The sequence below is a fragment of the Syngnathus leptorhynchus genome, chromosome 22, assembly GCF_054491065.1.
Source record: "Syngnathus leptorhynchus isolate UIUO chromosome 22, UIUO_Slep, whole genome shotgun sequence".
Lineage (NCBI taxonomy): Eukaryota > Metazoa > Chordata > Actinopteri > Syngnathiformes > Syngnathidae > Syngnathus > Syngnathus leptorhynchus.
Window position 1 is genome coordinate 604,463 of NC_141216.1, and position 27,755 is coordinate 632,217.

General features: G+C 47.2%; 6 protein-coding genes across 13 annotated transcripts; 3 read left to right on the forward strand and 3 right to left on the reverse strand.

Annotated features, from left to right (window-relative positions):
- The first annotated feature begins 142 nt into the window (after positions 1 to 142).
- Positions 143 to 3,543, forward strand: fdxr (ferredoxin reductase). The gene is made up of 12 exons (XM_085903692.1): positions 143 to 684; positions 748 to 836; positions 995 to 1,090; positions 1,187 to 1,309; positions 1,376 to 1,489; positions 1,562 to 1,663; positions 1,738 to 1,845; positions 2,108 to 2,192; positions 2,436 to 2,635; positions 2,703 to 2,874; positions 2,941 to 3,114; positions 3,219 to 3,543. The coding sequence occupies exons 1-12, from the start codon at positions 609 to 611 to the stop codon at positions 3,347 to 3,349; spliced, it is 1,470 nt and encodes a 489-aa protein (XP_085759818.1). The 5' UTR covers positions 143 to 608; the 3' UTR covers positions 3,350 to 3,543.
- Positions 3,544 to 3,704: 161 nt separating this feature from the next.
- cstf1 (cleavage stimulation factor, 3' pre-RNA, subunit 1) lies at positions 3,705 to 5,959 on the forward strand. Its single transcript, XM_085904762.1, has 6 exons — positions 3,705 to 3,961; positions 4,050 to 4,231; positions 4,310 to 4,587; positions 4,650 to 4,847; positions 4,927 to 5,317; positions 5,396 to 5,959. Exons 2-6 carry the CDS (start codon positions 4,063 to 4,065, stop codon positions 5,653 to 5,655), a joined length of 1,296 nt encoding a protein of 431 aa, XP_085760888.1. The 5' UTR covers positions 3,705 to 3,961; positions 4,050 to 4,062; the 3' UTR covers positions 5,656 to 5,959.
- Positions 5,960 to 6,729: 770 nt separating this feature from the next.
- On the reverse strand, positions 6,730 to 8,072 carry LOC147039069 (uncharacterized). The gene is made up of 4 exons (XM_085904727.1): positions 7,998 to 8,072; positions 7,888 to 7,926; positions 7,752 to 7,823; positions 6,730 to 7,367 (listed from the first exon to the last, which is right to left on the reverse strand). The coding sequence occupies exons 1-4, from the start codon at positions 8,056 to 8,058 to the stop codon at positions 6,790 to 6,792; spliced, it is 750 nt and encodes a 249-aa protein (XP_085760853.1). The 5' UTR covers positions 8,059 to 8,072; the 3' UTR covers positions 6,730 to 6,789.
- Positions 8,073 to 9,174: 1,102 nt separating this feature from the next.
- On the reverse strand, positions 9,175 to 26,724 carry LOC147039070 (uncharacterized). 4 transcript variants are annotated; one of them, XM_085902985.1, is made up of 6 exons: positions 26,574 to 26,724; positions 26,442 to 26,507; positions 26,320 to 26,391; positions 25,088 to 26,184; positions 24,710 to 25,045; positions 9,175 to 10,271 (listed from the first exon to the last, which is right to left on the reverse strand). In XM_085902985.1, the coding sequence occupies exons 1-6, from the start codon at positions 26,626 to 26,628 to the stop codon at positions 9,228 to 9,230; spliced, it is 2,670 nt and encodes an 889-aa protein (XP_085759111.1). In that variant the 5' UTR covers positions 26,629 to 26,724; the 3' UTR covers positions 9,175 to 9,227. The 4 variants fall into 4 exon arrangements, with proteins under 4 accessions (XP_085759111.1, XP_085759110.1, XP_085759109.1 ...); XM_085902984.1 differs by having other exon boundaries at positions 24,710 to 26,184; positions 26,320 to 26,382; XM_085902983.1 differs by having other exon boundaries at positions 24,710 to 26,184.
- Positions 12,251 to 16,642, forward strand: LOC147039071 (uncharacterized). 4 transcript variants are annotated; one of them, XM_085902978.1, is made up of 5 exons: positions 12,251 to 12,386; positions 12,492 to 12,575; positions 12,828 to 13,327; positions 13,367 to 16,129; positions 16,202 to 16,642. In XM_085902978.1, the coding sequence occupies exons 1-5, from the start codon at positions 12,332 to 12,334 to the stop codon at positions 16,592 to 16,594; spliced, it is 3,795 nt and encodes a 1,264-aa protein (XP_085759104.1). In that variant the 5' UTR covers positions 12,251 to 12,331; the 3' UTR covers positions 16,595 to 16,642. The 4 variants fall into 4 exon arrangements, with proteins under 4 accessions (XP_085759104.1, XP_085759105.1, XP_085759102.1 ...); XM_085902979.1 differs by having other exon boundaries at positions 12,828 to 13,285; positions 13,328 to 16,129; XM_085902976.1 differs by having other exon boundaries at positions 12,828 to 16,129.
- On the reverse strand, positions 17,281 to 18,445 carry LOC147039072 (uncharacterized). Of its 2 annotated transcripts, XM_085902988.1 has the most exons (5): positions 18,315 to 18,445; positions 18,194 to 18,238; positions 18,045 to 18,125; positions 17,648 to 17,940; positions 17,281 to 17,575 (listed from the first exon to the last, which is right to left on the reverse strand). In XM_085902988.1, exons 1-5 carry the CDS (start codon positions 18,391 to 18,393, stop codon positions 17,396 to 17,398), a joined length of 678 nt encoding a protein of 225 aa, XP_085759114.1. In that variant the 5' UTR covers positions 18,394 to 18,445; the 3' UTR covers positions 17,281 to 17,395. The 2 variants fall into 2 exon arrangements, with proteins under 2 accessions (XP_085759114.1, XP_085759113.1); XM_085902987.1 differs by having other exon boundaries at positions 17,281 to 17,940; positions 18,315 to 18,438.
- Positions 26,725 to 27,755: the final 1,031 nt, after the last annotated feature.

Sequence of the window (27,755 nt, forward strand, 5' to 3'; positions counted from 1 at the left end):
CTAAATGCCATTTCGAAATTTACTGTAGTTTGTGATGATGTAAAGACTTAAAAAAAACAATATGATTATCACAAAGGTACATTCCAGGTACGATTACAAAATACATTATATTTAACACAAATAAAATCATAAATATACGTCATAGAAATTAACATTCAACTGTAAGTTTGCATTTAAATGCAAGATTGAATTGAATGAACTCTCGTTTATTTTAATTGGGTAATTTGTCATGATCTCTTCCACAAGAAGACTTTGAAATATTTTTTCTCTCCCATATTAATTAATTCAATCGAAATATTTCCTATAAAAAATGGATGGATTAAAGCAGTGAAGGGGGAATATTTGCGCTGGTTTTATTTTCAGTGGGACTACTTTTGGTGGTACACAGCAAAGAAATGTAAACAAGAAGATGCAATTTTCATCGTGTGACCAAGTTAATAAGTGTTTCATTCAAACTTGCTGCATCAGTAACCAAGTCCAGTGGACGAATCCGACCAAGAGAACTTTTTTTTTTTTTGGGGTGGTACCTTGGCTTTTGCTCTCGGTCCCTGTAGTGGGTGTTGCTTAACTGGAACACTAATGTTTATCTGAAGGCAGAAAATTCCAAAATGCCTGGCTTTCAAAAGCTGTTTAGCGACGTCGCATTATGGACGTGGAGAAGAAGTAGATGGATAAATCGACGCGGTGAGTCCCTTTAGCTCTGTAAATGGTCAAGTGTGACAAGGCATTTATTTGTATTGCCTGTAGGAGTGGCAGCATTTTCCTCATGCAAGCCAAAGGTGTGTGTTGTTGGCAGCGGACCAGCTGGATTCTATACAGCACAGCATTTGATTAAGGTAAATACTGATGTGATGAATACATATTTAGGAGTGTCATGACGTCACACCAAGGTGCCAGTCATACGAAACGTTTAAATACGCAAAGAAAAACTCATCTGATACCAGGGGCCAAACTACACAAACTACAATTCGAGCTCTTTTTTTCCTCCTCCCAGGCCCGTCAAGACGTTGAGGTGGATATTTACGAGCGACTACCTGTCCCGTTTGGCCTCGTCAGATTTGGGGTTGCCCCTGATCATCCAGAAGTGAAGGTAAAACAAATGATATGGAGTGAAGCAATCTTAAAAGTCTATCATACTAGCACAGTATTACTTGATTGAATTGAGCATTTAAATTCATCTCCTCAGAATGTCATCAACACATTCACGCAGACAGCAAAACACGCACGCTGTAGTTTCTACGGAAACGTGAACGTCGGCAAGGATGTGAGCGTACAAGAGCTGCGGCAAGCGTACCATGCAGTGATACTGGTAAGACACTTTTGGGGGGAAAACTAGCTTTGAGCATTTCTACTCATTTATTGTATGTTATATTAGAGCTATGGGGCAGAAGGAAACAGAAGGATGGGGATACCCGGAGAAGACTTGGCTGATGTATATTCTGCCAAAGACTTTGTGGGCTGGTATAATGGATTGCCAAGCTGTCGAGAGGTGCGTGCGTCGTCTTTTGCTTCTTGATCCTCAAGCATCACTTTGTCAACTTTTTTTTTGTCTCCTGTTCAGCTGAGCCCTGACCTGAGTTGTGAAACAGCAGTCATTCTGGGACAGGGCAATGTGGCTTTGGACGTCGCACGAATATTACTGTCACCCACTGATATTTTAAAGGTATGTGAAGAAAGGTTCAATTCAGCTTTGAATCAGCCCGTCAAATCCAGTTCTCCATATATGGTTATCTGCAGAAGACTGACATCACTCAGCCTGCCCTTGAAGCTCTGATGGAGAGCAAGATCCGCAGGGTGCTTATTGTGGGCAGAAGAGGACCCATGCAGGTTGCGTGCACGATCAAGGTATGCCAGTAGCAAATAGCTACAACTGATGATGATGAAATATTTGGGCTAAAGCACCTGTTTAAAAGCATCACACCTACAGCACAGTTGTGAATCTCCTCCCCCAAAAGCAGATCTCTGTTGCAGTACCAATTTAGAGGACATCAGGACTGCCAGAAAATAATGAATAAATCATTACAAATATATATTGTTCAAGATTGAAACGTGGAAAACTGTCCGAATATAAAGAGCCAGGTTCATTTTTATACTGCATGTAATACAGGAGCTTCGAGAAATTGTGAAGCTACCAGGCACCAGACCGGAGATGCTGCCATCCAATTTCGTGGGTGTCCCTGAGGCTCTTCCAGGTGATAAGTCGTCTAAATATTTTCGAGAAATCACTTGCTGCTGTTTCACGACACACTCACTCGTCCCTTTCACAATATCTTATCTGTCCTCGTTCAACTGACCTTGCCAGAGAAATAACAACAGAGCTGATTCATGGCAAATCGGCTCCAACTTTCACACCACTACGGGAAATGACTTCAGAATAGCTTTTCTACTCTGCCTTGCTCTGTCTCATACAACCAAGTGTGCCTTTGCTCTTTCAGATTTACCAAGACCAAGAAAACGTCTCACAGAGTTGCTGCTAAAAGCAGCTCTTGAGCTTCCAACAAAGGAGGAACAAGAAAGAAGAAGCAAAGCCTCGCGCAGTTGGGGACTGCGATTCTTCCGGAGCCCTGTCCTGGTCCTTCCCAATACTGACGGCACCGGCATAGCCGCCATCCGACTGGCAGTCAACAAACTGGAGGTCGATTTTAACATCTTGCCTGCTCGATTGACGTCGGAGATAAACTTGTCTGTTTGCACGCGACCAGGGTTCCGGTGAAGCTGCTCGCGCGGTGCTCACCGACGAGGTCGAGGATGTGACCTGCGGCCTGGTCATTAGCAGCGTCGGCTACAAGAGCGTCCTCGTTGACCCCTCGGTCCCGTTTGACTCTGGCAAAGCGATCGTCCCGAACAAATTGGGCCGTGTTCAGCGAGCACAGGGTAGCCACAAAAAGAGAGCAATAATTCCGCAAGTAAATATTCCTCAACGCGCCTCCTTCCTTTTAGGTCTATATTGCAGCGGCTGGCTGAAGACGGGCCCGACCGGTGTGATCGCCACCACGATGAATAATAGTTTTGACACTGCAAGATCCCTCATGGAAGACATGGATTCAGGCAAATTGGACCTGTCTGCTGCTAAGCCTGGAGCACAAAGTATTGGAACTCTACTTGAAAAAAGAGGTACCTTTCTGCTCAATATGATGGATGGATTGATTGTTATACATGAAAAAAGTTCTCGTCACTGAATTGCTCAAAGCGTTTTTTTTTTTGGGTTATCTCCAAAGGAGTGAAGCCTGTAACCTTCTCGGATTGGGAAAAGATTGACAGTGTGGAGATGAAAAGGGGGAAATCAGTTGGAAAACCCCGAGAAAAACTGCTGACTGTGGAGAATATGCTTGAGGTGGCATGGACTTGATTATCATGGATCTTTTGTCAAATTGTCTGACAATATCATGCATGAAATGAATTTGCATTGAGCTACCATGTTTTTTGCCATTTACCATTACAGTCGTCTCTAATGTACAACTGTGAACAATTTTAGTTTAAAACTAGATGAAACTATTTCCATTTTAATGCAACTATTATGTCACTGTGCAATAAACTTTTTTTTTTTTTTCAATAATTTCACTGTGAGTATACATTTTAAGCTACTCACTTGACGTCCTACAAATAGCGTCGGTAGTTCCACCCCCTTGTTGTAGTTTGTTTTTATATTTCAAACCATCCTCTTAAATAGAATGGCGTAATATAGGTCACCGGTAGGTAGCAGTAATACGCTAAGATCCCGGAAATAGCTCCAGACGAAGAAGAATCGAAGCAAATACAACAACTACGTCGACTAGCACGCTTTTGTCCCGAGTGCAATTCAAAAGTGTGGTTTCGTGACAAAAAGGAATTATACTTTTGTTGTCTTAAGTAGAAAGTATTACAAGGTTTCACCGCATTTTGCTCATTTCATGAGCAAAGTGGAAGTGCTTGGCTTTGGTTGAACTCAAGCTGCAAAGCTAACAATACGACAGACGTGCAGGTATTTCTTCATTTCATCCAGAATCCTGTGCAAAGCGCGGAGATCAATTTCCCACCGGTGCGTTAGCTTTTCTTCCTATCCAATTTAGTCTGTGAGAGAAGATGTATCGACCAAAACCAACATTGAAAGATCGCCAGCATCTGTATAAACTCATCATAAGCCAGCTCCTCTACGATGGCTACACCGGCATCGCCAACACGTTGGTCAATGAAATTAAACCCGCAAACGTGGTGTCCCCATCTGAACAGCTTGTCCAGCTGGTGAAAATTGGTAAGTTGTATACCTGGTTTATTTCCGACGCTTTGTGTGTTTCGCCAATTGCAACCATTGCTCTCGTTTGTGTCACAGGTATGGAAAATGACGACAGTGCTGTGCAATATGCTATTGGGCGCTCTGATACAGTCGCGCCTGGTGTGGGAATCGATCTCGAATTTGATGCCGACGTCCAGACAATGTCTCCGGAGGCATCGGAGTACGAAACGTGCTACGTGACTTCCCATAAGGGACCGTGTCGGGTTGCAACATACAGTCGGGATGGCCAGCTCATCGCCACGGGCTCAGCTGATGCCTCCATCAAGATACTGGACACGGAGCGTATGCTGGCAAAAAGTGCCATGCCAATTGAGGTCAGTTGAGAAAATCGCTCGATGTTAACAATACCCCAATGTCTCTATTTTCTTTTGTCTAGGTTATGATGAACGAGACGGCTCAGCAAAACATGGAGAATCACCCGGTGATTCGAACGCTCTACGACCACGTGGATGAAGTGACATGCCTGGCCTTCCATCCCACCGAACAGATCCTGGCTTCCGGCTCAAGAGATTACACTCTCAAACTTTTCGACTACTCCAAGCCTTCTGCTAAACGAGCCTTTAAATATGTACAGGTCAGCTATTGTACAGCAAGCTTACGAGCGCCATATCCTCATATTTGACAATTCCCCAAAAAAATTGTTCTGTTCTCAGGAAGCAGAGATGCTGCGTGCCATCTCTTTTCACCCATCTGGAGATTACCTTCTCGTTGGAACACAGCACCCCACCCTGCGTCTTTACGACGTCAACACCTTTCAGTGTTTTGTGTCCTGCAACCCAGCGGACCAACACACCGACACTATCAGCGGCGTTAGTTACAACCCGACGGCCAACAGCTACGTCAGCTGCAGCAAGGACGGCAGCATTAAACTATGGGATGGCGTCTCCAATCGCTGTGTGACCTCCTTTGACAAAGCTCACGATGGGGCAGAGGTCTGCTCGGCCATCTTTACCAAGAACTCCAAGTACATCCTTTCCAGTGGGAAAGATTCAGTGGTCAAACTGTGGGAAATATCCACCGGCCGAATGTTGGTGAAATACACAGGTGATTGAAAGAAAGAATTTATTTCAATTTGCAATTGTGTGGAGATGGTTGCCATCAAAAATGCACTTGCCCTTTTAGGAGCCGGCCTGAGCGGTCGTCAGATGCATCGTACGCAGGGCGTGTTCAACCACACGGAAGATTATGTTCTGCTTCCCGATGAGCGCACCATCAGCCTGTGCTGCTGGGATTCACGTACGGCCGAGAGGAAAAACCTGCTGTCGCTGGGTCACAACAACATCGTACGTTGCATCGTCCACTCGCCCACCAATCCGGGTTTTATGACTTGCAGTGATGACTTCAGAGCCCGTTTTTGGTACCGCCGCACCACAACCGACTGACTTCCCTCTCTCTCCGCCACATCATTTGAGAAAGGATGAGAAGGACTACAAACCGTTTAGGACACCAATGGAAAGAAATGTGAAATCTTGCGTTATTTGCTTTTTATTCATTTTAGGAATTGTCTTCTGTCTTTTTGTGACTATTTGGTCAAACTTCAAGTCGTACGCAACACCTTAAGTTTCTTTCTCCCACCACCATCTTTTTTTTTTTTGCTGATTCAACATTGTTTTTTGTCTTTGTATAGATTCAAAATTTTTTTGCCTTTACAATGTCTATGGTTATTAAAGACACTGCATCAATCATGCTAATTTGCTAGCTGGTCTGAAACACATCGTGAAGGTCCTGGTTGCTTTTAGTAAGTCAATAGCTAGAAACATTGTAACATCCATATCATGCAAGCTTTCATAGGTCAAACTGAAGATCTAAAAAAAATATTCAGTTTGAAATGTGTCAAAAATGCATCTCCCATTCAAATTTGCGGCCAACAGTATACATAATCACACCACCACCCTTCTATTGGACGTAAATTATGAAATCTTTGTCAATATAAGTCCGATAACGTCCCTTTTGTTTCGCAAATCTTTGTCAGTAGTGTTTTTCAACATTGTTGAGCCAAGGCACCCATTTTTCATTAGACATCAGCAAACTCATGAACACAAGTCTCGATTGAGTGAGAGTAGTACAAGCATAGGATTTATGTTGTACGATGAATTCATTGATTTAATACCTTCCATTTAGTGGAAGCATATTTCATTGCTCGGTCATTAAATTACTGGCAAAGCTAGGTGAACATATTTGGGTAAAATTTAAATTTAATAGTTTTATTAAAACTAGTCAAATAGCAAAATTCTGTCAGTATTTATTACCCTTTGGAATTTCAGCCTGGCTTGCTGAATTTACTCACATCTTGTGCATTCTCAACCCATCTGGAATTCTGAATAGAAATCATGGTCTAACCTGAATAGTAATCTGTCCTTTAGCTTTCAAATACAGAAAATGTTCGAGATTTTGGAATCAATTCAACTCATCTGTGTTTATTTATCGGAACATTTTCCCCAAAAAATTTGAGAACGTTTAAAAGGTTAAACATTTTTATTCCAGCTCACAGCATTTACTCATTGCAATCGAGGACTTCAAACATTTACAACCACTGTGTACAAGTCATCGTCCATGCCATCATTCTGGTTATCCATCGTTTCACCATTGCTCATGTTCAGACTATTATTCAAGGGGTTCTGGTAGTCTTGCATGGCTTCATTCTCATAGACCTTGGTCATGTTCTGGTAGTCTTGCATGGTTTCATTCTGGTAGACCTCGGTCATGTTCTGGTAGTCTTGCATGGTTTCATTCTGGTAGTCTTCGGTCATGTTCTGGTAGTCTTGCATGGTTTCATTCTGGTAGTCCTCGGTCATGTTCTGGTAGTCTTGCATGGTTTCATTCTGATAGACCTCGGTCATGTTCTGGTAGTCTTGCATGGTTTCATTCTGATAGACCTCGGTCATGTTCTGGTAGTCTTGCATGGTTTCATTCTGATAGACCTCGATCATGTTCTGGTAGTCTTGCATGGCTTCATTCTGGTGGCCATCGGTCATGTTCTGGTCATCTTGCAGGACTTGGTTTTGGTGGATCTTGGTCATGTTCTGCTCATCCTGAAGATTTTTCCAATAGCCCATGCTCATGTTCTGGTAGCCACGGCTGGAGTAGTCACTGACTGCCATTTGGAATTTAAAAAAAATATTTATATATAGTCACGATGCGGCGGAGGGGGTCACTACAGGTTAACGTCAAAGCACTGAGCATTTTTGCAGAACATGTGCTTCTACTAATTAGCAGGAGGAACAACTTTCATCCAGCCTCAAGTCATGCAGTTTTAGTTTATATTTACTGAAATAATTTCATCATTAAAATTATCACTTCGTACCTTTAAGAAAAGCATATAGTCGACTGCTCTATTTTCCAAGTTGAGAAATCAGAATTTGAACATTATTTTGGCAGTCAGTCCTGCGCCAGTTTTAAACATTATTGCAAAATGTGTGCCTTGGCTCAAAAAGGCGGTGAAACTACCAGACCGGGGGAAACAACCAATTTTTCTTACCTTTACTTTGCAGCTTCAACACAGAATCCAAAGCATGAAGGAGTTGAACAGCTTCCTCAAGGGAAAGCCCATCTGTTGCAAACAAAACAAGTCTTGCTATCTAGTCACACAATGAGATTTGATTCAAAGTTCTTACCTTGCACAGTATTGTTATCATTTGGTGGAACAGCTGCAGCTGGAAAACAGGGGCCGCATTTGAGGACACATCCTTTCTGTTTTGGGTTCCCCCCCCTAAATGCTACTTACCATCTCCTCTGTAGATCAAAAGTGCAAGCGCCAGCGCAAGCGAGACCCAAACAGCAGCCATTGCTTTCGTTACAGTTGTGAATGAAGAGAGGTGAGCACAGCAGCTCTTATAGCAGGTGATGATGCTAATTGATGCTAATTGGCTCCAATTAGCACCAGCTGCATGACATAATAGCTACGTTTTTTAAAAAATGATTCATCAAATGTATTCTGCGTTTGGTTAAAAAAATAGGAAGAAGATGGTTAAGAAAGCATAGATGTATAGTGCTGAGCACATCTGCCACATAGTTAGGATCTCAAATTTAACGCCCCTCCAAGAAACTATTAATACATTCATTATAAAAAAAAATTACAAATTGAGGGGGAAAAAAAACCCCAACTGTATATGCTGAGGAACGCCCCAACGATGGCAACACAGAACGTCCCTGGAATGAATAGGTTTGCTGTCATGTTTCATTTTGCTGATCCCATCAATAGCATCATTGATCAATCTGCAAATTATGACATTACAACCAATGGCCAGTTTTGCATAGAAATGATTTGCCAAACCGATCCAGTCCATCGGATCTTGGTAAAAAGATTCTCCGCAATGCAAGAGATGGAACCTAGCTGGGGTGCAACATACAAATAGCAAAATTGTTGAGAATCCCTGACTTAGTCGCCATAGACCAGAAACAGATCAGGGGAGTACTTTGAGCTCATTCAACTGAGAATGGAGAGAATTTGGATGGTTGACAGAGTTGTGAACACCATCAATCATTACCACACACTGCAGCTTGGCATGGACACCCAGCACACTTATTGCTCCATCAGTTCAGTTATTGGAGCTCCTTTACACTCAATATGGTTTAGAAAAAAAGTTCAGCCATTGTAGAAGCCCAGGCTACTTCCAGTTCTAAAAAGGCTACATTTCAATTCCCTGACACTGCACATTGTGCAGCACAATATTACAGTTGTCCATACTGAAGATTTGCTACTCAGGAGCCTTTGTCTGGCCAAGAAACTTTGCATTTAAAAATACTACTAGGAAGGCTGTGTAATCATGGAATTCCTTTCCAAGCATTAAATATTAAAAATTTTAGAAACTGATCAGTAAACTAAGCCTTTGCATAAGTAGTCTAATTTCACACCTCTTAATATCCCCCCCTAATCAAGATACAAATCAGACAACCATAACTTGGAACATTACCATGGCTTTATTTATGCTGAGACAGTCAAGGTGACACTACATTATACATTCACAGTCACAACATCCATTTCTTCTTTCTGGTAGGCTGACAAAAAACTCAGGTCACTGCTCTCATAATAAGCATCACTTTGGTGATTGAGGGTCATTGTATTCTGGTGGCCCTTGGTCATGTTGTAGCTGGTGGAGTCTTCCATGTGGCCCTTGGGCATGTTGTAGCTGGCGGACTCTTCCATGTGGCCCTTGGTCATGTTGGAGCTGGCGGAGTCTTCCATGTGGCCATTGGTCATGTTGGAGCTGGCGGAGTCTTCCATGTGGCCATTGGTCATGTTGGAGCTGGCGGAGTCTTCCATGTGGCCATTGGTCATGTTGGAGCTGGCGGAGTCTTCCATGTGGCCATTGGTCATGTTGGAGCTGGCATCCTCCTCCATGTTGGCCTTGGTCATGTTGGAGCTGGCGTCCTCTTCCATGTGGCCCTTGGTCATGTTGTAGCTGGCGTCCTCCTGGTAGCCATTGGTCATGTTGGAGCTGACGTCCTCTTCCAGGTGCCTCTTGGTCATGTTGTAGCTGAAGGCGTCCTCCATGTGGGCCTTGGTCATGTTGTAGCTGGCATCCTCCTCCAGGTGGCCATTGGTCATGTTGTAGCTGGCGTCTTCTGTCATGTGGCCATTGGTCATGTTGTAGCTGGCATCCTCTTCCATGTGGCCATTGGTCATGTTGGAGCTGACGTCCTCTTCCAGGTGCCTCTTGGTCATGTTGTAGCTGGCATCCTCTATGTGGGCCTTGGTCATGTTGTAGCTGAAGGCATCCTCCATTTGGGCCTTGGTCATGTTGTAGCTGGTGTCTTCCTCCATTTGGGCCTTGGTCATGTTGTAGCTGGTGTCTTCCTCCAGGTGCCTCTTGGTCATGTTGTAGCTGGTGTCTTCCTCCAGGTGCCTCTTGGTCATGTTGTAGCTGAAGGCATCCTCCATTTGGCCCTCGGTCATGTTGGAGCTGGCGTCCTCTTCCATTTGGCCCTCGGTCATGTTGGAGCTGGCGTCCTCTTCCATTTGGCCCTCGGTCATGTTGGAGCTGGCGTCCTCTTCCAGGTGCCTCTTGGTCATGTTGTAGCTGAAGGCGTCCTCTTCCAGGTGCCTCTTGGTCACATTGGAGCTGGCGTCCTCTTCCATGTGGCCCTTGGTCACATTGGAGCTGGCGTCCTCTTCCATGTGGCCCTTGGTCACGTTGGAGCTGGCGTCCTCTTCCATGTGGCCCTTGGTCACGTTGGAGCTGGCGTCCTCTTCCATGTGGCCCTTGGTCACGTTGGAGCTGGCGTCCTCTTCCATGTGGCCCTTGGTCACGTTGGAGCTGGCGTCCTCTTCCATGTGGCCCTTGGTCACGTTGGAGCTGGCGTCCTCTTCCATGTGGCCCTTGGTCACGTTGGAGCTGGCGTCCTCTTCCATGTGGCCCTTGGTCACGTTGGAGCTGGCGTCCTCTTCCATATGGCCCTTGGTCACGTTGGAGCTGGCGTCCTCTTCCATGTGGCCCTTGGTCACGTTGGAGCTGGCGTCCTCTTCCATGTGGCCCTTGGTCACGTTGGAGCTGGCGTCCTCTTCCATGTGGCCCTTGGTCACGTTGGAGCTGGCGTCCTCTTCCATGTGGCCCTTGGTCACGTTGGAGCTGGCGTCCTCTTCCATGTGGCCCTTGGTCACGTTGGAGCTGGCGTCCTCTTCCATGTGGCCCTTGGTCACGTTGGAGCTGGCGTCCTCTTCCATGTGGCCCTTGGTCACGTTGGAGCTGGCGTCCTCTTCCATGTGGCCCTTGGTCACGTTGGAGCTGGCGTCCTCTTCCATGTGGCCCTTGGTCACGTTGGAGCTGGCGTCCCCTTCCATGTGGCCCTTGGTCACGTTGGAGCTGGCATCCTCTTCCAGGTGCCTCTTGGTCATGTTGTAGCTGAAGGCGTCCTCCAGGTGGCCATTGGTCATGTTGTAGCTGGCGTCCTCCTGGTGGCCATTGGTCATGTTGTAGCTGGCGTCCTCCTGGTGGCCATTGGTCATGTTGTAGCTGGCGTCCTCCTGGTGGCCATTGGTCATGTTGTAGCTGGCGTCCTCCTGGTGGCCATTGGTCAGGTTGTAGCTGCTGTCTTCCTGGTAGCCCTTGGTCATGTTGTAGCTGGCGTCCTCCTCCATGTGGCCCTCGGTCATGTTGTAGCTGGCGTCCTCCTCCATGTGGCCCTCGGTCATGTTGTAGCTGGCGTCCTCCTCCATGTGGCCCTTGGTCATGTTGTAGCTGGCGTCCTCTTCCATGTGGCCATCGGTCATGTTGTAGCTGGCATCCTCTTCCATGTGGCCATTGGTCATGTTGGAGCTGGGCTGGTCATTTCTCTCAACCTTTGCGGCCAGTTGTCCTACACACACACAGAGCGGTTTTTATATGGCATGCCACTTAATATATGTGCTAGATTACTATTTGTATATTCAGAGGCTTGAATGACTCGAATGGTTCAATTGGTCAATTGTAAGTAAACAACGCACTTCATTTGAGCAGGCCAGTGTAGTGACATCTGACTGCATGTGAACCAAATCAAGCCAGCAACGTCATTTAAGAGCTTTTCTATCCACCACCAAACAAAAGTCGGCCTTTACGTTTGAGCCTTTCTCACAAAGGCAGCAAGTTTAGCTCCTTTTGTCCATCCAATGTTTGCAGATATTGCTCACCTTGTTGAACCACAGCCACCATAGCTAAATCAGAAGCATTGTCATCACTTTGTCTAGATCCAGGTGGCAAACAAAGACCTGCAGACAGTGACACACGTATTGCGTTAACCACTTTGGGTGGGTGACAAAGCAGACATTTCAGAACTTACCTCTGCCCAGAAAAACAGCATGCACCAGAAGAGCCAGGAGCCAAAGAGGAGCCATCATGTCAGGAGCAGGGATACCAAAGAACATGCAACCTGAGCTTTTATAGCAATTGACAAGTGACCACACCTGCTGCTAATTGGGCTGATTTGCATGAGCTTGGGTTAGGTATCATATTGAAAAAAACAAATAAATCATAACGTCAACCTCCAAATGCTCATTAGAATCGATTAGCAACAGTTGTGGTCACCTGTCACCTGCTTTAAAAGCTCATCCGACTGATCTGACTCACCATTGTCACGGAAGTCATGGCTGCTGTTTGGCTCTTGGTGATTCTGGTGCATGCACTCTTGATGGATGGAGGTGATGGTCATGAGTAGTTCTTGTGCTAACACTCCAATGTTTGTTTGTTTGCTTGCATGTTCAAATGAGATCTGGTCTTTGATTGTGTTTTTTATTTTGCTGTAGATGTGTTTGCCAATGATGTTTCACAGGAGAGGCTTGTGAAACTTATCCAGTCTTTGGATTCCATGCTGAAGCAAGAAACTAAAGGTGAGCTAATTGGCGTGTCAACAAAAATTCTCACAGGCAAGACTGAATGTAACACCTTGCAGGGGAAAATATCAGTCAAAATATTGAGTATGGCATCAAACATCCTCTGTACCAATTTTAGCCATAAACAAATTGAAATGACAATTTTATAGTCATTGCACATTCTGCCATCTAGTGAAAGGATATTCAATTGAAATGTTGGCAGCTGGCTATTTGTAATTGACAACTCATTTAGTTTCTTCTCCCCCAAAGTGGAAACTGATTCCAAAGAGGGCTCCTTCAGCCATTACCAGCAGAACCACATGAGTAAGGGCCCGCAAAACATATCCAACTACATGAGCAATGACCAGTACAACATGACCAAGGGCCACATGGAAGAGGACGCCAGCTCCAACATGACCAAGAGGCACCTGGAAGAGGACGCCAGCTACAACATGACCAAGGGCCACATGGAAGAGGACGCTAGCTACAACATGACCAATGGCCACCTGGAGGACGCCTTCAGCTACAACATGACCAAGAGGCACCTGGAAGAGGACTCCAGCTACAACATGACAGAAGACGCCAGCTACAACATGACCAATGGCCACCTGGAGGACGCCTTCAGCTCCAACATGACCAAGGCCCACATGGAGGAGGACGCCTTCAGCTACAACATGACCAAGAGGCACCTGGAAGAGGACGCCAGCTCCAACATGACCAAGGCCCACCTGGAGGAGGACGCCTTCAGCTACAACATGACCAAGAGGCACCTGGAAGAGGACGCCAGCTCCAACATGACCAAGGGCCACCTGGAAGAGGACGCCAGCTCCAACATGACCAAGGGCCACCTGGAGGAGGACGCCAGCTCCAACATGACCAAGGGCCACCTGGAGGAGGACGCCAGCTCCAACATGACCAAGGGCCACCTGGAGGAGGACGCCAGCTCCAACATGACCAAGGGCCACCTGGAGGAGGACGCCAGCTCCAACATGACCAAGGGCCACCTGGAGGAGGACGCCAGCTCCAACATGACCAAGGGCCACCTGGAGGAGGACGCCAGCTCCAACATGACCAAGGGCCACCTGGAGGAGGACGCCAGCTCCAACATGACCAAGGGCCACCTGGAGGAGGACGCCAGCTCCAACATGACCAAGGGCCACCTGGAGGAGGACGCCAGCTCCAACATGACCAAGGGCCACCTGGAGGAGGACGCCAGCTCCAACATGACCAAGGGCCACCTGGAGGAGGACGCCAGCTCCAACATGACCAAGGGCCACCTGGAGGAGGACGCCAGCTCCAACATGACCAAGGGCCACCTGGAGGAGGACGCCAGCTCCAACATGACCAAGGGCCACCTGGAGGAGGACGCCAGCTCCAACATGACCAAGGGCCACCTGGAGGAGGACGCCAGCTCCAACATGACCAAGGGCCACCTGGAGGAGGACGCCAGCTCCAACATGACCAAGGGCCACCTGGAGGAGGACGCCAGCTCCAACATGACCAAGGGCCACCTGGAGGAGGACGCCAGCTCCAACATGACCAAGGGCCACCTGGAGGAGGACGCCAGCTCCAACATGACCAAGGGCCACCTGGAGGAGGACGCCAGCTCCAACATGACCAAGGGCCACCTGGAGGAGGACGCCAGCTCCAACATGACCAAGGCCCACATGGAGGAGGACGCCAGCTCCAACATGACCAAGGCCCACATGGAGGAGGACGCCAGCTCCAACATGACCAAGGCCCACATGGAGGAGGACGCCAGCGCCAACATGACCAAGGCCCACATGGAGGAGGACGCCAGCGCCAACATGACCAAGGCCCACATGGAGGAGGACGCCAGCGCCAACATGACCAAGGCCCACATGGAGGAGGACGCCAGCGCCAACATGACCAAGGCCCACATGGAGGAGGACGCCAGCGCCAACATGACCAAGGCCCACATGGAGGAGGACGCCAGCTCCAACATGACCAAGGCCCACATGGAGGAGGACGCCAGCTCCAACATGACCAAGGCCCACATGGAGGAGGACGCCAGCTCCAACATGACCAAGGCCCACATGGAGGAGGACGCCAGCTCCAACATGACCAAGGCCCACATGGAGGAGGACGCCAGCTCCAACATGACCAAGGCCCACATGGAGGAGGACGCCAGCTCCAACATGACCAAGGCCCACATGGAGGAGGACGCCAGCTCCAACATGACCAAGGCCCACATGGAGGAGGACGCCAGCTCCAACATGACCAAGGCCCACATGGAGGAGGACGCCAGCTCCAACATGACCAAGGCCCACATGGAGGAGGACGCCAGCTCCAACATGACCAAGGCCCACATGGAGGAGGACGCCAGCTCCAACATGACCAAGGCCCACATGGAGGAGGACGCCAGCTCCAACATGACCAAGGCCCACATGGAGGAGGACGCCAGCTCCAACATGACCAAGGCCCACATGGAGGAGGACGCCAGCTCCAACATGACCAAGGCCCACATGGAGGAGGACGCCAGCTCCAACATGACCAAGGCCCACATGGAGGAGGACGCCAGCTCCAACATGACCAAGGCCCACATGGAGGAGGACGCCAGCTCCAACATGACCAAGGCCCACATGGAGGAGGACGCCAGCTCCAACATGACCAAGGCCCACATGGAGGAGGACGCCAGCTACAACATGACCAAGGCCCACATGGAGGAGGACGCCAGCTACAACATGACCAAGGCCCACATGGAGGAGGACGCCAGCTACAACATGACCAAGGCCCACATGGAGGAGGACGCCAGCTACAACATGACCAAGGCCCACATGGAGGAGGACGCCAGCTACAACATGACCAAGGCCCACATGGAGGAGGACGCCAGCTACAACATGACCAAGGCCCACATGGAGGAGGACGCCAGCTACAACATGACCAAGGCCCACATGGAGGAGGACGCCAGCTACAACATGACCAAGGCCCACATGGAGGAGGACGCCAGCTACAACATGACCAAGGCCCACATGGAGGAGGACGCCAGCTACAACATGACCAAGGCCCACATGGAGGAGGACGCCAGCTACAACATGACCAAGGCCCACATGGAGGAGGACGCCAGCTACAACATGACCAAGGCCCACATGGAGGAGGACGCCAGCTACAACATGACCAAGGCCCACATGGAGGAGGACGCCAGCTACAACATGACCAAGGCCCACATGGAGGAGGACGCCAGCTACAACATGACCAAGGCCCACATGGAGGAGGACGCCAGCTACAACATGACCAAGGCCCACATGGAGGAGGACGCCAGCTACAACATGACCAAGGCCCACATGGAGGAGGACGCCAGCTACAACATGACCAAGGCCCACATGGAGGAGGACGCCAGCTACAACATGACCAAGGCCCACATGGAGGAGGACGCCAGCTACAACATGACCAAGGCCCACATGGAGGAGGACGCCAGCTACAACATGACCAAGGCCCACATGGAGGAGGACGCCAGCTTCAACATGACCAAGGCCCACATGGAGGAGGATGCCAGCTTCAACATGACCAAGGCCCACATGGAGGAGGATGCCAGCTTCAACATGACCAAGGCCCACCACGAGGATGCCAGCTTCAACATGACCAAGGCCCACCACGAGGATGCCAGCTTCAACATGACCAAGAGCCAACAGGAAGATGCCAGCTTCAACATGACCAAGGGCCAACAGGAAGATGCCAGCTACAACATGACCAAGGGCCAACAGGAAGATGCCAGCTACAACATGACCAAGGGCCAACAGGAAGATGCCAGCTACAACATGACCAAGGGCCAACAGGAAGACTCCTCCAGCTCCAACATGACCAAGGGCCAACAGGAAGACTCCTCCAGCTCCAACATGACCATGAACCACCACAACTTGAGCAATGATCAGCAGAGTTACATGACCATGGGTCTCCAGAACATCTCCAGCTCCAACATGACCATGGCCCCCCAGAGTGATAAACTCAAATGGAGTGGCGACATGGCTGGTAAATTGTATGATGAGTTGACGGATGTTTTGACCGTTAATGTTTAAAGTGTGCTTGTGTCTGTATTGCTGCAGCATTAAAAAGCTTGAAATGTGTCCAGTTGTCTGTGTCATTTAATATTCCTACACCATCTTAAACCGACTTCCCAATTGGGATGTAGTGTAAAACCTGCTGCCCCTGGTGTACACAAATTGCTAATGTGCATCCATTTCCTTTAAAAAAACTAAACTCAAATGAATCCATTCTGATCTACTGCGAAGCCAAATTGCTACAAGTTGACCCCAAAAACATCCAGCACCATATCTAAAAATGTACCTAGCGCAACCAAGTTTAGCTTTACTTCATTTGTCCAATAAAAATGGCTTAAAGTCAACACTATGCTCAGGACATTTAAAAATTGCTTTTCCCTAAACAAATTGTAGTTGAGCATAGTCTGAAAATGATGCATAAGTATTAGCCCACTTAGCTCTTACCTGCGAAGCTCCTCATTAGAATGAGAACCACTGAATCTTTTGACCAACATCTAAAATAAGTATAGACATGGGAAAAGGTTAGAATTGGTGAAATAAGAGTCTCACTATTGAGTTTGTCTCCGAGAAAAAGATTCCATGCTCAAGAGATGTGTAAAAGTAATGTGTGCAGAATTGGCGACTATGAAAAATCTTTCAGGATAAGTATATAATAGTCATTACTTAGATGAACATTTTGGACTCATATACAAAATGGGGAGGAATTGAGTGCAATACTTTATTCAAACAAAGTGTGGTTAACGTTAGTGGATGTACAAGTTGGAGACAAAGCTCTGACTAAACAGACTTTTTGAGGCTTTTAAATCATTCTGCAACATATCAAACATTGACAACCAACATCTCCACCTCATCCAGGTATGCACTGGTCAGGTTGTGGCTCATGGTGTTCTGGTTGCTGAAGGGCTCCTGCTGGCCGTTGAGCACATTTTGCTGCTGCTGCATGATGGAAATTTGCTGCTGGGTGTCACTTGGCTTTATGTTCTTCTGCTCTTGGAGACTCTGGTGGACATAGCTCATATTGGCGCTTTGCTGTTGGTTGACCACATTATCCTGCTGCTGGGAATTGCTCACATTGATAATGTTCTCCTGTACTTGAGGGCTGACTAGATTCCGTTGGACGATGCTCACGTTGAAGCTTTGCTGGTGGTCGATGTGCTCCTGCTGCTGCTGCGGAATCACATTGTGTTGAACATGGCTTTGCTGTTGAGCGTTGCTCATGTGCTCAAGCTGCTGGGTGTTCATCTCCTCTTTGGGGATCAAGAGGTTCTGGTGGATATTGCCCGTGTTTGAGCTTCGCTTTTGGTTGACCATGTTTTCCTGCTGCATGGTGTTGCTCATGTTGCGCTTCGCTTGGTCAGGTTCCACTTTTGTATGTTTATAAAAAGACAGAAAAAAAAATCCATATTTCCAAGGGAAATTAAAGTCTCTAGACAATAAGCAGTGTGGTGAAGTGTTTAAATCTTCTCACCTTTACTTTTCTGCTTGAACACATTCTCCAAAGACTGGAGAAGTTTAAAAGCCTTCTTGATGGAATCATTGTTGGGAGACACTGTAGCAGATCAAACAAAAGTTTGACAAATCGAGCATTTTAAGCCTCAAAATTCTCACCTGGCTCACCTTTTTTAAGCTCGTCTTGTTTCGCACCAACAGAAACACAAAGGGCTGCAAACACAAAGTTATTTCAGCTTTCGGAAACAAAATCATTGTTCTTCAACACAGGTTGAAATTCAAACGCTACCTCTGTCAACCAAGACGGCATGCTGCAGCAGCAGCAGACCGAGCACGAGCCAAGCAGCCGCCATCGCTTCAATGTCCATTGTGGACAAGGAAGATGCTACAAGCTTAAATGGCAGGTCAAAATGACCACACCTGTTGCTAATTGGCTCAAATTTTCTTCTTCTTCTTCTTCTTCTTCTTCTTCGTTGGGGTTTAACGGCAGCTTGCATCCTATTAGTTGCATTGCCGCCCCTACTTTTTTTTTTTTTTTTTCACATTACAACTCTAAATTCTCCTCACCAGACCAGTGCTTTTTAAAAACTCAAAAAAACAGCACTTACCCCTCCCACTTAACCCTACTTCCAGAATGGTTTTCACCGATATTCCCTCAAGCCCTTCTGTCCGCAGCTTCTCCACCAACACAACCCTTTGCCCATAATATTTCCTACAGGAAAGCAGCGCATGTTGCACCGTCTCCTCCTCCTGACACTCAGAGCACAGCCCATCCCGGTGTTTCCCCAGAAGGTGGAGAGTGCTGTTAAGAAAAGTATGTCCTATCCTCAGTCTGGCAATAATGACTTCATCCTTCCTTTTCCACCCTCCTCTCCCACACTCATGAACTGACTCAGCCACTCTACTACACACTGAGAACAGGTGCCTCCCTCTGCTCTCCTGCTCCCACCGCTGTTGCCACTGCAGCATCACTTCCCTCCACACAATACTTTTACCCTCAGACTTAGACAGTGCTATGTTGATCTCCACTCGCTCTTTTTTCACTGCCTCTTTTGCCAGTTTGTCAGCCCTCTCATTCGCCAGGATACCCACATGTGCTGGAACCCACATCAGTGCTACCTTAACCCCCCTCGCTGCGACATCCCTAACAGCCAAAAGAATTTCCTGAATAAGGTCCTGTCGGCTCAGGGAACTGCCCCTACCAATACTTTTAACTGCAGACACAGAGTCACTACATACCAAGAAATTACAATTTACAAGTTGCTCCGCCCATTGCACTGCCATCAGGATAGCAGCTAATTCCACAGTGAACACACTTAGATTGTCCGATGTTCTCTTACATGACTGCACATTTAATTTATTTATGTAAAATGCTGCCCCTGTAGCCCCAGTTTCCTGGTCCTTTGAACCATCCGTAAAGGCTAGTATATGGTCAGTGTAGTTCTCCACCACCCGGCATTGAAACTCATGCACCAGATTTGCCTCTTTGTCCCTCAACTTGACTTCAAGCAGCTGTAGATCAACCTCTGGGGCCCTCAGCTGCCACAGAGGAGTCACTGGCCACAATACCACTGGGCAGAAATTCATGCCGTAAACAGCCACCTCTTGCGCCACTGTCTCCCCAGTCCACCCAAAGCTTTCCCCTCTCCCTGCCCCTCTCTCCCAGCTCGCCTGAAATGCCAACTTAACTGGATGGTCATCCCCTTGGCACCTCAGGCTAACCCAGTAATTAGCCTGGAGCTGCTTCCTTCTAAAACTGAGTGGCATTTCTCCTACCTCCACTTGCAATGAGCACACTGGAGAAGACCTCACAGCCCCTGTGCACACCCTCAATGCTGCCGCTTGAACCACATCCAGCCTAGCTAACTGGGACTTTGACGCAGACCCATAAACCACGCTCCCATACTCTATTCTGGATCTTATCAAGGACACATATATCTGCCTCAAAGATGACTTACTTGCTCCCCACTCTGTTCCAGCCAGACATCTCATTACATTTAAAACTTTCTTAGATTTATCAATCACGTATGTAATGTGGTCCCTCCACGTGATCCGTACATCAAAAAACACTCCCAGAAACTTAAAACACTTCACCTTCTCCAAGCTCTTTCCATACAGCTGCACCTGCATACTTTCCTCAACCTTCCTTCTAGTAAAAAACATACATTTAGTCTTATCTACAGAGAATCTAAAACCCCATTTCCTTCCCCAATTCTCTACCTGCGTTACAGCTTCCTGTACTTTCTTCACAATATGTTTCATATTTTTTCCCCTCTTCCACAAACCCACATCGTCTGCAAACAATGACTTGCCTACTCCTGGGTGCAGGTCTGTAAAAACATCATTAATCATTACATTGAACAATAATGGGCTTATCACACTTCCCTGCGGGATCCCATTTTTAACAAAGCACCTCCTGGAGATTTCTAGGCCTATCTTAACCTGAATACTTCTGTTACTTAAAAACTCTATTACCCAATTAAACATACTTCCACCCACCCCCAGTAAGTGCAACTTTATCAAAAGACCGTCCACCCACAGCATATCATACGCTTTCTCTACATCTAAAAACACTGCCGCAACCGTCTCTTTCCTTACCTGAGCTGTCCTGATTTCATGCTCCAAGCATACCAGTGAATCAGTAGTACTTCTCCCTTTTCTAAATCCACTCTGACAACTGGCCATCAGTCCTCTTTCCTCCATAAAATGCATCAGTCTCCCATTCACCAGTCTCTCCATTAATTTACCCATATGTGATGTTAAGGCTATAGGCCTATAATTTGCCGGATTGCTTGCATCTTTCCCCGGCTTTCTAATGGGTATAATAACCGCTTCTTTCCATCCTGATGGGATCTTCCCCTCCTCCCAGACTTTATTATACAAGTTCAACAACTTCCGCAATCCCACATCCCTTAAATGCCTTAACATGATATAACAAACACCATCTTTACCCGGAGCCGAGTTCTTACATTTAGCCAGTGCCCTCCTCAATTCCCCTACTGTGAATGGGACATTATACTTATCCTCCAATAACCCTTTCTTGTGAAAAGCCCCTGCATACACACCTTTAGTTTCCTCCCTGCCCCTACTCTCTTCCTCTGCCAGGTTATTGGGACTATGTACTTTGCTCAGAGTGTTCACCATCATTTCTGCCTTTTCCACATTTGTTATAGCTACCTGGCCCCCATCCAAGAGGATTGGGTAACCCCACTCCCTCCTATTACCTCCCATTTTTCTAATCATCCCCCATACTTCACCTATTGTGGTTGTGCTCCCAATAGAACTACAGTACCCCCTCCAATACGCCCTTTTCGTTTCTCTGATAGTCCTCCTGACCACTGCCTGCAACCTCTTATACTCAATCAGACGTTGGCAATCATGAGTCCTCTTCAGTACTCTTAAAGATCTATTTCTGTTCTTAACTACCTCTCCACACTTATCATTCCACCATGGAACCGCTTTCCTATTATTCCTGCCTGTACTTTTGGGTATTGTAGTCTCTGCCGCCAGAAGAATAAACTGCCGCACCTCTAATTCATATTCCTCCACATCACTAGTTTCTCGCCCTGCACTGAGAAATGCATCACTCACTACCCCAAAAGTTTCCCAGTCGGCCTTACTGAACACCCACCTTCCACTCCTATCCTCTACATTCAACGCCACACTAACGTCCATTTTACACAGAATTGGATAGTGATCACTCCCTATGGTCCCTCTTTCATATACCTCCCATTCACACCTCGGCGCCAGTCTACCAGACACTAAAGTAAGATCTAATACGGATTCCTTTCCAGTTCTTATATCTATCCTAGTCTTTCTACCATCGTTAACACACACTAAGTTTCTACCATTCAACATATCTTCGATTACCTGCCCATTATTATCAGTTTTTTCCCCTCCCCATAATGTATTATGAGCGTTAAAATCCCCGCACCATATAACACTATCACCATCCTGTCCCTCTACCTCCTCCAACTCATTCAACTTCAGCTGCTTACTTGGATTATAATAGTTTATTATCCCTACTTTCCTCCTGCCCGCCCAAACTTCCACCACCACATACTCCTGCTCTGTCCCTCGACCCACTACTCTGTACGGCACTCCCTTCTTTACAAATGTTGCACACCCCCCTCCATTACCGTGATCCCTATCCCTCCTGAAGACAACATAGTCACTCAAAACGAAATCCAGGTTAGGTCTTAACCATGTCTCCTGTACACATATAATATCTGGCTTCACACTCCTGCTGTCAATAAATTTCTTAAAATCTTGGCCATTCGCTACCAAACTCCTAGCATTCCATTGTAAGAGTAACATAATCAGTAGATTATCCTACACTACCTGCTTCCTGGTTTGGCTGTCCATTCAGCCCCTCCCTTATCTCCTCCCACTTTAATCCTACCAAGCCTAGATGTTGAATAGCAGCCTTCGTGATGATTTGAATCCTCTCAGTCTTGGACTTAACCTCAGCTGTAGCATTAATTACCCCTGCAATGAATATAACCAGCTCCTTCTTCTCTCCCTGTGCCCTGGACTCCTTTTCCCTGCTTGTTTCCTGCCTCTGGCTCCCAGCATTCCCTGAGCCGACCTCCACTCCGACCTTCCCTCCACCATTCCTCTCCGTTCCCCCCACCCGTCTGGCTGCCTCAGCATAGGATACTTTGTCCTTCACCTTTACATTCTGAATCTCCGCCTCCCTTCTCATCACTTCACATCCCCAGTACGCCGCGCTGTGCTTCCCACCACAATTGCAGCATTTTGGACTCACTCCCTCACCACACTCCCCATACTCATGGTCTCCCCCACACTTAGCACATCTATTGACCCCTCTACAGAACTTTGCCACATGTCCAAACTTCTGACACTTAAAACACCTCATTGGCTTCTGCACATACTCTCTCATTCTGTACCTCATGAATCCGAGATACACCTCCTCAGGTATCTCCTTCGAACTGAATAGCACTAGCACAGACTCAGTGACACTCTTCTCAACCCCCCTAGTCAACCGCTGCGCACCCTGCACCACATCACACTTCATCTTGAGGCTCCTCACAAGCTCCTTCACATCCATAGACACTGGAATCCCATATATCACACCTTTGCTTCCTTCTCCTCCCACCCTCGCCACCTTTTCCACCACACTCTTCCCAACTACTTGCAGCCTTTGAGCTTTTGCAACCTGCTCCTCAGAGGTACACACAAGCAACAGATTGCCGTCATTCAACACTTTCGCAAACTCCACCTCTCCAACCTGTTTTCCAATTACTTTGGTCAATTTAACTGGATACATACCCTTCACTCCACCCTCTCCTTCAAACCTCACTACAACCCTCCATGTCTCCTCTTTCCTCTGCCTTTCTGCAACTTCCCTGAGACGCTTCACTCCCCTACTCCCCACCATTTCCCAACTCCCACTCCCCTCCTCTTCCTTATCCCCCTCATCCATACCCCAACTACTACCTTCCTGTGACCCAGCCATGGCCAGAGAAGAGAATAATAGCAGGCGTAATGTGTTATGGCGCAATTTTTTTTTTCTTTTTTTTTTTCTTTTCCCCCCTCAGCCCAGCGCCGCCATAACTGGCTCGCTACCTTCGAAATATTTAAATCCTAGGTTCTTTTGGAAGAATTTCCATACATGTTTTGTGCAGTTCCAAGCAAACGCTCCTCGAATACGTGTCAGTGCGAGTGCTCTTCCGCCTTCCGCTCTCCCCCCCGAACTCGCCGCTCAAATTTTCTTGATTAGCACCACATTTTAAAAAAATGTCAGTCGACAAAGATTCAAACGAAGCCCTTTTGGGTGTCGTATGCATCTTGGATTCAGCAATTGAAATGAAAAAGAAAATTTAAACAATGAAATATTGGCTGGTGAATATCATTGAGGCAGCACCATCTTGTGGTTAGCATATCCAGCTATGTACTGTATCTAGCAAGATGGCCGCCGCACCTGGTGTGGACTTTGCATTGTGCTGGAAAGTAGCCAATACATTCTTACTTTACGAAGATACTTCTGAATTGGAGCAAATGTTTTAGGGGAAATGTATACTTTATCTCAAGGTTTCATTGGCATGCTCATTTTTTGGGCAGAATGCCATTCGTACAGTTACAGTACATCATGCACTTTGACAAGTGGGGGGGAACTCAGGGGGTTCTGAATATCCAATGGAAAGAAAAAATAAGTCTACTTTTTATAGCCCTTAATCAGACAAGTCTCAAAGGCCTTCACATGGGCAAAGTTGACAATTATTCTCAACATCCCTGATCTTAACTCCCAGGAGGGCAAGGAAAACAAAACAAAAAACACCCTCAAAATGAGAAACCTTGAGAAAGGACCACAGGTGGGAGGGACCCTCTTCTCCTTCCAGGCTGCAATGGATGCAATCACAAAGAATGCAAAGAAAAACTGAATAGCTGCAGGAAGGTGCTCTCAACGGTCTCAGAATAATGGCTTTTGAGGTAGCAGCTCTAACATCTTGCAAAGCCTCAATAGACTATGCCCCTGCAGACTCCTGGTCACTAAAAGACAAACTAGCCAGTAGATATGATGCAACTATTATCCCGTAGAAACGTTGAGTTATTTGCTTCAAATTATTTCAAACAGAAGGAGAACTTTTAGCACATTCATGCTATTCAAACAGTACAGGCTAATGACACATTTCAGGTGAAAATCTGTTTAGTCTCTTCCAGGTGCCTCTTGGTCATGTTGTAGCTGAAGGCGTCCTCCAGGTGGCCATTGGTCATGTTGTAGCTGGCATCTTCTCTCATGTTGTAGCTGGCATCCTCCTCCATGTGGCCCTTGGTCATGTTGTAGCTAGCGTCCTCCTCCATGTGGCCCTTGGTCATGTTGTAGCTAGCGTCCTCTTCCATGTGGCCCTTAGTCATGTTGGAGCTGGCGTCCTCCTCCATGTGGCCCTTGGTCAGGTTGTAGCTGGCGTCTTCTTCCATGTGGCCCTTGGTCAGGTTGTAGCTGGCATCCTCTTCCATGTGGCCCTTGGTCATGTTGGAGCTGGCGTCCTCTTCCATGTGGCCCTTGGTCATGTTGTAGCTGAAGGCGTCCTCTTCCAGGTGGCCATTGGTCATGTTGTAGCTGAAGGCGTCCTCCAGGTGGCCATTGGTCATGTTGGAGCTGGCGTCCTCTTCCAGGTGGCCATTGGTCATGTTGGAGCTGGCGTCCTCTTCCATGTGGCCCTTGGTCATGTTGTAGCTGGCGTCCTCTTCCATGTGGCCCTTGGTCATGTTGTAGCTGGCGTCCTCTTCCATGTGGCCCATGGTCATGTTGGAGCTGGCGTCCTCTTCCATGTGGCCCATGGTCATGTTGGAGCTGGCGTCCTCTTCCATGTGGCCCATGGTCATGTTGGAGCTGGCGTCCTCTTCCATGTGGCCCTTGGTCATGTTGGAGCTGGCGTCCTCTTCCATGTGGCCCTTGGTCATGTTGGAGCTGGCGTCCTCTTCCATGTGGCCCTTGGTCATGTTGGAGCTGGCGTCCTCTTCCATGTGGCCCTTGGTCATGTTGGAGCTGGCGTCCTCTTCCATGTGGCCCTTGGTCATGTTGGAGCTGGCGTCCTCTTCCATGTGGCCCTTGGTCATGTTGGAGCTAGAGTCTTCTTCCAGGTTCCTCTTGGTCATGTTGTAGCTGAAGGAGTCCTCCAGGTGGCCATTGGTCATGTTGTAGCTGGAGTCTTCTGTCATGTTGTAGCTGGCGTCCTCTTCCAGGTGCCTCTTGGTCATGTTGGAGCTGGCGTCCTCCTGGTGGCCCTTGGTCATGTTGGAGCTGGCGTCCTCTTCCATGTGGCCCTTGGTCATGTTGTAGCTGGCGTCCTCCTCCATTTGGCCCTTGGTCATGTTGTAGCTGGCGTCCTCCTCCATGTGGCCCTTGGTCATGTTGGAGCTGGCGTCCTCCTCCATGTGGCCCTTGGTCATGTTGTAGCTGGAGGAGTCTTCCGTGTGGCCATTGGTCATGTTGTAGCTGGCGTCCTCCTCCTGGTGGCCCTTGGTCATGTTGGAGCTGGCGTCCTCCTCCATGTGGCCCTTGGTCATGTTGTAGTGGTCATTATTCTGGCGGCTCATGGTGATGTTGAAGCCCTTTTGGTTGAAGTTCTCATTTTTCAGCTGCTGGCTGTTGCTTACCATGCCACCCATTTTGATTTCTTCAATTGCCTGTTCTGTTGAAAATGAATAATAATGATACACATAAGATGGAGTGAACTAAATGGGTATCGGCATTGCACAGCAGTTTCTATTTGAAATAGATCCAGAGAAATGAGACTAGAAATGTCTTGTCACGCCGACTTTCTTACCATCTTTAGCTTGTTGCCTTGACACAGAATCCAGATAATGAAGCAGTTCAAACAGAGCTTGATCTGTTGAAACTAAAAACACTCATTATCACAAACGTACAAGGCATCATTAAAATGCTCACCTAGTTGAAATTGCTCAAGGCCAGAATTGGATTCATCTTGTTTCAGCCCAGCAGGAAGACAAAGCCCTGCAATCAAACTCATTTCAGCCATCAAAGGAGTCAACATGTGTTCGAAATAAACATTGAACTGACCTGTGTTCATCAAGGTGGCTTGGACCAACACAACCAAGAGCAGCCCAGCAGCCATGCCTCCCTCCAGCCAGCAGTTGTCGAGATGTTGGCGCACTCCAGCTTTTATAGCAGTTGGCAAGTGACTGACCACATCTGGTGCCAATCACCTCTAATTGTGGGCGAGATAGATCGATAGGTTTGCAGGTTCACACTCCTTACCGGAAGATGGCGCTAATGCTCCCAGAAGTTGCTTGCCAACCATCATAGAACGCAATCAGAAGAAGTCTTCATTGCGTTTTAGTGATGTGCATTCCAGTTCTTTTAAGTGAAGTGTATCTTTAGAATCAGTTTGTCAAAAGACTCGTTCAAATGAATCGTTAAACGAATCGTCCTCCCCACACACACACACATACATACACTGATCCTTTTTTTAAATATATATAAATGAAATAATCAAAACTCCTGGTCAAAGCTTAAGTGAAAGTGCCACACCCGCCCTCACCCCCACTTTCTGATTGGCTGTTTGATCTGTGATGTCACTTGGAGACTCCATTAGGCACTTAACACTGGTCTGTCCCTCAGAGTACTTTTTCTCCAGGAATTCAATCTTCCTCCCACATTCCTAAATCATGCATGATTGATTTTTTAAAATTTGTTTTATTTAAAGACAAAAGAGTCCATAGGTGTGAATTTATTTTATTTTCCAACACATTTATGTTGAGCATAAAATAAATCTTATGGGGCTGGACACAGCTGTCAGGTCAGCCTGGCCTGCGAGTCAGGCCTCCTAAATCACCCAGTGATTGTCGGCGGTGGTGATAGTTGGCTGGTGGGACAGCGGCGGGAGTCTTGCTTCCTCTTCGAGGAACCGGCAGGGAACGTCCCATGGAAGCCTCTGTCTGTCCTGCATGACATTTCTCAATAAGTGGCCATCATAACATGAAGGGGGTGGGAATCAAAAATGAACAGATGCATAGATCCATGAATGGACTTGCTTAGGTTTAAAATTGATTTTCTATAGGCTGGGATGTGAAATTCATTTAGGATCAGCCAAATTTGATCAAGGCGACTGGCATCACAACATACCAATGCTAAAAATACATCTCCCATCTTCAGTGCAAAAAATATATATATATTCAAGCTTATCTTTTGATTTCAAAGCTTTTTTTTTTTTTCTAAAGAGTTGCAGTTTTAAGAGTATGA